The sequence below is a fragment of the Macrobrachium nipponense genome, chromosome 46, assembly GCF_015104395.2.
Source record: "Macrobrachium nipponense isolate FS-2020 chromosome 46, ASM1510439v2, whole genome shotgun sequence".
Taxonomy (NCBI): Eukaryota; Metazoa; Arthropoda; class Malacostraca; order Decapoda; family Palaemonidae; genus Macrobrachium; species Macrobrachium nipponense.
The window spans coordinates 40,448,745-40,458,521 of NC_061106.1; the positions used below are offsets into that span (position 1 = coordinate 40,448,745).

The window sequence follows — 9,777 nt, forward strand, 5'->3', positions numbered from 1 at the left end:
CATTCTCATGTTTCCCCCTGGCCTGAATGGCTGTCTTCACAGTTGGAGCATTATGGTGAGAGGAGAAGGAAGCCTAAAACTTTGTGTAGCAGAGATCCCATGCTCATTCCCAGGACTTTCTCACTGTATCCAGCTCAGTTCCCCACCCTCTCCCTACGTTTCTTCTCAATTAATTAAGGCTACTAAAACTGGCGTTACAACATGGCTCTGAAGAGAGATTCCCATGACACTAGAGAAGAGGCAAGTAAGAGGCAGCGTCTGGATACTTTTTTAATTTGTATTATTCACAAATTTCAGACAAGACAAACTTCCAACAACGGAGTAACATCTAACATCAGAGCAAGAAGACATAATTTTGAAGTCAGGTGACTTGGAAAACAACACAATATGTAATGGAAAGAATTAATTAGTTAAAGCTTTCAGAGGTTTAAATTACAAATGAACCTAGTTATAAAACTTACAGTTGTAACTTCTGAAAATGTTAGCTTCAGTCGATCGTCATGGGCTTGTGTTTTATTGCAGGACTCCATGCCAACTGACTCCGTTTATTAATGCTCTTGCACAATTTTCAGCAGTCAGCTACTTCATGGGTATCATCACTAGCCATCTGGTGGTTTCAATTGATGATTGTCAAGACATTCTCCAGCCCATTACTTGATGTCCTTGTAAATGGCCTGCCAGATGTTCCGACAGGATACGCCCAATGAGTCATGGGTGAGATTGGAAGCATTTTTCCTCAGTGCCAATGGTAAATAGGAGCAAGGACGTCCGGTACTTGTTATGCAGGCGATGCTCGTGTTTTCATCTATTGCAAAATCCCTCCATGTGAGGGTGGGGAATCACTGAAGGTCCATGTCATCCTTCTGAGCTGCTGCTACCTCAGGATATGATATCACGATATGGACAGTGTTGATAGTGTTTCTGGAAAGGGTGTCTGCGACATTATTGGAGGAGACATTCCAGTATCTGAGCATGCAGGAGAATTCTGATATAGCAGACAGGTGGTACTGCTGATGTGCCAACTGACAGTCTGCCTTTTTTGTGAAAGCGTAGACCAAGGTCGTCTGATGGTCTGTCTGCACTAGGACTACCATCCTTCAATCATGTGCTGGAAATGTATGAGGGCCCAGTGGACTGCTAGCAACTCTGTGAATATGGAGGTTTTTTGTTCTGCTGGCAATACATTTTTTGTTGAAGAATGCCATTGGACAACAACCATTGGTTAGGGACCTATGGGAGAATGTTCTGCAGTAATCTTCCCAAATGCATTTTTGGGTAATTGGAAAGCCTTTTCTTGTTTGTCAGACCAAGTCAGTGATTTTGATTTTCTTTTTAAGAATTCATATAAAGTTGCCATTATTTCAGCAAGGTTCGGCACAAATGATGTTGTTGACAGAGAAATTCTATTGTGCTTTGAGCCCATTCCCATTTATCTTGTCAGACTACTACTTGGTATTCTCTTTGTTTCGGGAGGACTTTCCTGGCATCCTTGATATGCCATTTGTAGTTGGGATTGGAAATTAGAATGTCGTAGACAACACAGCAGGTAATTCTCTGAGGATTTTGTCCACAAATCACTGGAAAGCGGCGCCTGTGTTTTGGAGGCCGCAACAGCTGTAGTTGAAAGTGTTTATGTCCCAAGCAGGTTGATGATGGTTGTTTCATCTGTCTTCTTTTGTTACCAGGACTTGGTAGTGCCATTCAGGAGGTTGATTTTTGTGATTACTCTGGCTTCCTCCAACTGGTTCATTATGTCCTCCAACTGGTTCATTATGTCTCAGATGATAGGCAGGGGATATGTCTGGTACCATCTTGACGTTGAGCTGTCAGTGTTGAAAGTGCTTGTCCTGGAAGGGGTGATGGTGGCTGTTTTATCTGTCTTTTTATGCTACCAGGACTTGGTAGTACCCTTTCTTAAGGATGATTTTCGTGAAAACTCTGTCTTCCTCCAACTGGTTCATTATGTCTCAGATGATAGGCAAGGGGTATGTCTGGTACAGTCTCAACGTCAAGCTGTCTGTAGTTGCCGCAGGGCTCCCATGTACTGTCTGCTTGAGGTACTATGTGAAGGAGAATGCCCATGGCTGGAGGCTTTTTGGATTAATTGTTTGGAGTGTGCCACTTTGTCTGGGGCCAATCATGCAGTGTGCAGGGACATGTGGACCTTCGGTGATGATGGATTATTTGTTTGGCATATGCAACAACAGTGATGCAACAGTTGATGCTATGCTTTGTGGAGCTGGTAAGGTTATGCAGGATGGTGTTTTGATATATTTTTGGGAACTCCTGAAGAAGTTGACAGATCTCCTGTCCCATCGTATTCTTTCTTGCTGCTACTGGAGTGATGTGAGCTGGTGTCTGACTCCAAGTAGTAATGCGATTGTAACGTCTGCTGTGATGAATTGACGGGTGTACGATAAGTTCACTATTCGGCTTCCATAAATTTTAATTGGAGTGTTGCTGGCAGTGGATACCTGGAGAGTGCTTGGGGGTGCAATTGAGGCATTTGTGTGGGTCGGCAGGCTGTGAAAACACAAGTAGTGTTGCTGCCTGTACATGGAAGTCAGACAGCAAATAGCAAACTTGTTTCTTTTTACAATTTATCTGATCTGCCCATCGTGGTGGTTGTATGGGCTGCTGCTACAAACCTCTTGCAAGTTTTTTTTTCCCATTTTATTTTTTTTTTATATATAAATGCCTGCTAGGCAATGGTTCTTACATTTTTAGGCCTTGCTCCTAACTCTCCAATGGAAGAAATATAGGCCCTTTGGTACTCTTCTTTTTTGGTTTTAAACGTGTTTGTTCTCCCTTCTGCAGTCTTGGGAGTGTCAAGATCCTCTGGCTTGTCTCCTGTCGCTGCTCCTATGTTGTGTAGGAATTTCCTAACTTTTGAGGGCTGGGGGCATGCTGAAGGACGAACTTAGTTGTGCCTTCAATGTCTCACATGTGACGGTGGTCTGTGGCTCAGCCAGCCACTCTGCGATCTACTTGAAAATTTTGTCCAGCAGGAACTCAAGGATGGCGTCTGCTTTGCAGGATGAGGACATGATTTTCTTGGATCTGAAGATGGTCTCTGCCATGAAAAGCCAATCCTCTGGCTTGTGTTCATGAATGGATGCTGCTGTGGTGTTAGTCACTGGCTGGCCTGGCTGCTTCGGTCATCTTGGTGGTCACCTGTGTAGAGATGAGGAGAGATTAAGAGGCTGCATCTGGGTACTTATTTATATTCACAAATTTGACATGATAAACTTCTATGAACAGAAAAGTAATATCTGATATCAGAGCAAGATAATTTACAGTCAGGTGTGTTTTTTCACACCTGGAAAACTAGTCTATAATTCTTTGTACCAAATAAGGAAGTTTTCCATTACACATTATTCAATAGCTTGAGAAGTTTTACAAGTGGTTTTGGTTCTACAAATGAAATACTATAACTTCTGACAATACATGAAGTAGATAGCTCAGCCTAATCATCTTAGGCTTGTGTTTTCTGTGAAAGTCAATGATCTTGTTTTGGCAGCAGATGCCCAGAGGTCCCAATTCAGTCCTCACATCATCCTTCCTTCTGCTCATCTTGAGCAGAAGGGAGTGATCTAGATTGCTCAGGCCAGAACTCCAGACTTCTACAGCTGCCTATTCCTAATGGAGAAAGGTTCAAGAAGATAAGAGGCCGGTTATACATCTCTTAGCACTAAACATTTACATCAGACATATCCTTCACATTGAAAACTGCTTTTGTTCAGTGGTGCATTCTCATTGACAACAAAGTTTGGAAAGACACTTGAGTGGTGGCTATTGGACAACAATCTCCTTCGTGGAGTTGTGCTGAAAGCTCCCACCAAGATACGTACTTCTGTTCTCAATGGAAGAAGAGTTCATTTCAGGGACTTGGCCCTCGAGCATGAACAGAGTGCATATCAACATGCTAGAGATCGACAGCATTATTGATGGTGCTCTCTATACCTTCTACCAACGTTTGGAGGGGCACTAGTTGGTAGCTACGAGTGACACCACCACAGCAGTATCCTACAACAATGAGCAAGGGGAACAGCCTCCTCCTCATTGTGCCTACTAGTTATCCAGATGCATGAATGGGCATCAATGAATGGGATCAGGCCGAGAGTTTGGTACCTCTCAGGCAAAAAGTTACAACAACGGAGACATCAGGACCAGGTATAGTGATTCTATATATGACAGGCATTATATTGGTTTCGTTGTAAGAACATATGCTAAATTTTTTCATTATTATATTTCCTAGTACACAAAGTTTAACCTTTCATATTGGAAGTAACCCTCTTTGTCCATCCCAATTTATTTCCCTTTAAAACTAATCTGGATACATATAGGATGCAAAAACAATGGTAGCATCAGCTGGGTGAGATTGGTCATCCCCCATCCCCACCTGGGGTACAATCTTTGTTTTAGTCAGTGCTGCATATCAAGTGTTTGTTTGTTTATAGAATGGGAATGTTATGGAAGTCTCTTTGGACTTGAAACTTCTGTTATGACTACAATCTGACATGCTCTCTCTCTTTCTCTGCAGGTACGAAGTGGACGGTATTCATGGCCTTAATTTTGTATTAGAAAACTCTTTAGGTGGCGGTGGTGTGGCTTCTCTACGTTCAGATCCACAAGGCAAAGCTTATGCTCAGATGCTGCTTGACTTGCCTATTGACGATATTCCTGACATCGATTCATTAACACAATCAAGCTGAAACCTGCAGTGGGGTTGGAATTACTGTTTCTGCTGCGGGTAATGTGTGAATGTGAATGATGTTGAAGTTTAAGAAATATTTCAGGTAACAGAATTTAATGGGTGCTAAGTAACTTCATATTAAAGGTAGTTTTATCAATTCATATTAAAGGTAGTTTTATCAATTATTTAAAGTAAAATGTAACACATAAATAATTTATAAGTAGTGTAACAATGTGGCACTACCTACAACAGGGCAGTGTTGGGAATCAGCTGAAGGTCTTTGCAGTGTTTCTTCATTTTCCCATCCTTTACAATTTTATTCTTTTTCAAGAAAATGTTTGCTGTCCAAATTTACATTACACTTGTCCAAACAAATGCTATAGGTCAGCCCTGTAAGCCTAGAATGAAACTCTGGACCAAGTCATTAATTATTATATAATGTTTTATGAAATGGGGTTTATGCAGTCAAAATAAATTTGATGAAAAATAAACTTTAAATCTGTAATTAAACACTTGATATACCAAGTTAAATCCCTGCTTTTAGAACTGTGTTCACTAGTTATAAAGTATATGTTTATGTACTGTTCACATATCAGCTGGTTTCCTATTTAAAAAAAAAAAAAAAAAAAAAAAAAGTTGTGAACCTACAGTTGAATGTGAAACAACTCGGCTGGAAGGATAGTTCGTAATGAATAAAAATTCTTGCTTTGAAAACAGTGAAATAATTTGATCATATTTGAAGAAAAGCTGCAGGACACATCTGCAGAGCTACATGGCAGGCCAACTGAATCAACTCAAAAGTGTGCTGTAAATGTGATTTATGTAAATGCCTTTTACAATAAGTACAAATTTCAATGCAGACTTTTTTTGTAGAACTTTTTCTAGGAAATATTGTAGTGTTTGATATTGTGGTAGTGCATTTTGTTAATATTTTAGATAAAAATGTTTAAAAACTATTTTTGTTTCATATACTATCCATACAAAAAGTATGTACTGTGCCAAGCTTTTTGTCACCTTGCATTGTAAGTCAAAGTCTCAAACAGTTGGAAGTTCATCTTACTTTAAATGATTTTATTCCTGATAATAGTGTTCAGAGTCAATAGATAATGGTGTTCTCAATAGCAACTCCACTGAAAACACTTTGGGTACAAAGTCAACTTCATTCTTTGTAAAAGTTTAGCAAGTCCTTGAAAATGGGGAAAATTTGAAGCCAACTTACAAAAATTATGAGCAGACACATCCACACTCACTTGAGACCAAATCTGTGGTTAGAATAATGGATGCTGACAATTACTTATGGAGCAATTTTTAATTGATTAACAAAAATGCCTAAAACACTTTTGGAGACAAGTCCTATACGTACATGGCAGAGAAATGGGTCTTACTGGCTGCTTTAGAGCAAGAGGCCCTTCCAGCGCAAGACTGGCTTAACCTATAATGAACGGAAAGAAGTTCCACAAGAAAAGCAGTGCAAGAACTTTGAGGTGATTGATCCTAGGAAGAGAAAGGCTCAAGAATAAGGACATTAAGTAGCATACAATGAATGAAGATGATTGCACACTGAATTAAACATTAAGTAGTAATCTATCTATAGTGGCTTACTTGTAGATCAATGTATAAGATCTCTCCTAGACACATGTCAAGCATCTGAATTCTCACAGCAAAGGAGATGTAACTGAATGGGCTAAACTGGATTCCTTAAAGTACCAGTGGAAGTAGAGCATATGTAAAATAAGTAAAAAATAGCTGGAGAGTGAAACTATATAGTTACTGGGTAAGTCCCGTAATTAAGACTATATTATTTGAATTGATACCGCTTATTTTGCTTACAATTTCACCAACCATAGCCTTAGCAGAGGCCAAGATAAGTTGCTTTTTCAAACGAGCAACAGTGACAAAATGATTGACAGGTATCTTATTTGTGGATCAAAACACTTCAATTAAAGACTAAGGTGGAGTAAAAAGTGAATAGTCTGCACAATTAAAAAAAAAATGGAAGGATCACCTGAGGATTAGCGACCCCTAATACGTCTAATGAAGAAAATCTACCCCAATATTTTTCACCTGAAGATAAATGACCACTGCTTGTTGGTGTCTCCAATCTTCATCCTATTGTTCAGTATTTAAGTAAAAATTATGAAATGTTCAGTAATCGCCTGTTCCATCAGGAAATACAGCATCCATTATTATTAACATTAATTATCCAATCAAACCTACTGTAACCCCTGTGGCTAGCGCGCGCAGCGCAACATTACCTCTTGCCAGAGCATACCGAGCTTGCCAAGAATCTTTAAAAATATGCGGATAAGGCATGAAGCACCGTTCCGCCACGGCCTTACTGTAACCCGTTAGCACTTTTATTGGGCAGTCTCACTTATGTCGTTACACTAATAATCATCAACTTATGAACTGGCTTTTTACCTTGTTAATTCCTCACCTTAAGAAAAGTGACCCCAATATTTTCCACCAGAAGAAAAGCAACCCCAGCGTGATTTGGGGTCGCTTTTCTTCAAGTGATCCAAATGGAAAATGTTTTTCATTCAAACCACAAAATTCCCTATTTACTGAAGTCAAACAACATTGTAAAAGGGAGGCAACTATGTATAATAGTTTAAGCTCTTCAATTACCTTGCCAATGAAGATCATGGTCATGTGATTATCAAAATATACAATGAGTATTGAAAAAATTATGAAGGCAATTTCTGGATTAAAAAGGCTCCTTGCAGGTCTTGCTTTTCAGGTCTTAAAGAAAAAGAAAATTTATATATATGTCAATATATGAATCAAATTAAGGGCAAATTATCTCAATTTCATAAACTTAAATGGAGAGGCATGACATATTGTGTAATTTTCAAACACCAAGTGTGTTTAATCTGGCATTGGATAACTTTTGTGACTCAAATACTTTGATGCGGCTTTGCCTAAGGCGATGTTTGTACAGCATGAATTACAGATTATGGAAGAGCAAAAAGCAAAATTTTTATCAGTAAGCATTTATGAACAAAAATATCTTGGAAAACTTTTGTTCATTCAAATGACATAATTGTCACTTTTTACTTTAGTAAAAATACTATTTACGAGGTGGGCAATTGCATTTTCAGCTCTTCACTTATCATACCGTTCAAATGAAGCTCTTGGCTCTAAGACTATCCTATAGTACTGTAACTAGTCCAGAAAAGTGTGATTTTGATGACAACCCCTGGCCTGAAGGACTTCCCAAACCTAAGAGAAAAAAGTGTATAATTTGTATTAGCACTTTGGTATGAAAAGATGGACTGTTTGAAGTTAGTTCTTGTCATGGTCAGAAAAATTTAAGTGATAATGAATCTGCTACCACAGGGCCTTTTGTAGATGAGGCATACTGATATCTACATGAAACCCCAACTATAACCACAACCACAGACACAAAAGCGCTGCAGTGGCGTGGTCAGTATGGTGTTGGCGTGCCACCTCGGTGGCCGCGAGTTCGATTCTCGGGCACTCCATTGAGGTGTGAGAGAGGTGTATTTCTGGTGATAGAAATTCACTCTCGACAAGGTTCAGAAGTCACGTAAAGCCGTTGGTCCCGTTGCTGAATAACCACTGGTTCCATACAACGTAAAAACACCATACAAACAAACAAACAACCACAGACATTATAATAATAGTTTTTTTACAACATGCTTTTATGATGTAAGGTTGTATTGTTACCAGGACTGAATAACAATGCAAAATTTCAAGTCCAATGGACAAAGGGAACAGGTAGAAAATTGAGATACAAGTTTTTACCCAGACAGACAGACACAAAAGTCCAGACAAAGTGAAGTTAAATAAAAGTGTAAAAACAACATTAATGATGATTCATTTTGCTTTGTACAATTTGAATGAACTAAATATAGTCTGGTGCATCATCATCTGAAATATAATGCTTGTTAGTGCAGCTCAATCACTGTGAAAGGACCAAGCAGGCAAGCATTAATAAAGAAATTTTCTATGAAGTGTGGAAGACCTACATTAATATACCAACAGACCACTTAAAAATGTAGATTGAATACTTTTGAGCTTGAGATCCTTCGACATAACTTTTCTAAAGTACCAAGAGCAACAACAAAAAACAAATATTTTTAATGCAACATAACAAAATCTATTGACAAAAAAGCGTGGAAATTTTTAAAAATCTACTAAACTTCAGTGTTTGATAAGCAAGAGGTAGTAAGTTTCTATTATGTACTGTGAATAAATATAATTCATTTATGTAATAACTATAAATATATATCAACCGGTTACTATTAAGCAAAGTAAAGAATAAGTTCATGAAGAGTATATTGGGTTCCCTCATTGTGCCATCAGCGCACCTCATGTGGTGCACTGTAGGCTTTACCTTAAGGTTCTGTTTGGGCAGTATACGTTTTGGCCTTGGGCCCTTAGGCGTGCAACTTTCCTCTTTCATGGTTGGCCGTGGTTCCTTTTCCTGTTACTTTAGTTTCTTCTCATTTTCTGATGTCTCGTAACAATTGTTTTCATAGAGCAACTCTGAGATTTTCCTCTTGTTACACATTTCAAACTTTTTAACCGTCAATTTCCATTTCAGCTCTGAATGACCTCATAGGTCCAAGCACTTGGCCACTGGCCTAAACTATATATTCTCTTCTATTATGTCAGTAATGGGGTCCAAGACCAAGGGTACCTTAGCCCCTAGGGATGATGGCGAGTGCTGACCTGGTGCCAAAAATATCAAATGTGGAGAGTAAAGAGTGGAGAGGGCACCCTGTTGGTCTGTGAAGATTTCAAATGTCACACTGCCCCAATAGGTGAGCATACCCAGACCACTGAGATTCTATAATGGGTTATGATGGACTAAACTATCCATGATGGAGCAAAAAAATCCTATATCTCTTATTTGCAGGCAAAAGGATAAGGGAAGAATAGTCATAAAATATTCTGTTGAACATTGCCATTGTACTTAAACTTAAACAATTACCCTTCTGTTGATGTGCCTGGGTAAAACTTTTTTTTTTTTTTTGGGGGACTTTTTTTTGGGGAGGGGGGGGGGGGGGGGAATACAAGTTTAGGCAGAGGGGATTATTTGAATCACATAGGAT

General features: G+C 39.0%; 1 protein-coding gene and 2 long non-coding RNA genes across 4 annotated transcripts in view; 2 read left to right on the plus strand and 1 right to left on the minus strand.

Annotated features, from left to right (window-relative positions):
* Positions 1 to 5,177, plus strand: part of LOC135214947 (uncharacterized) — a gene marked incomplete at its 5' end in the record, with an annotated part of 31,924 nt that extends 26,747 nt beyond the window's left edge. Inside the window, 1 exon segment of the mRNA XM_064249441.1 lies at positions 4,544 to 5,177. Coding sequence (XP_064105511.1) covers positions 4,544 to 4,715 — 172 coding nt within the window.
* The window catches only part of LOC135214620 (uncharacterized), a 56,282-nt gene that overhangs the window by 36,055 nt on the left and 10,450 nt on the right, over positions 1 to 9,777 (plus strand). The gene's annotated exons all lie outside the window — the stretch shown is intronic.
* Positions 258 to 7,434, minus strand: LOC135214948 (uncharacterized). The gene is made up of 2 exons (XR_010314528.1): positions 7,325 to 7,434; positions 258 to 3,174 (listed from the first exon to the last, which is right to left on the minus strand). It is a non-coding gene; the product is annotated as an uncharacterized LOC135214948 (long non-coding RNA).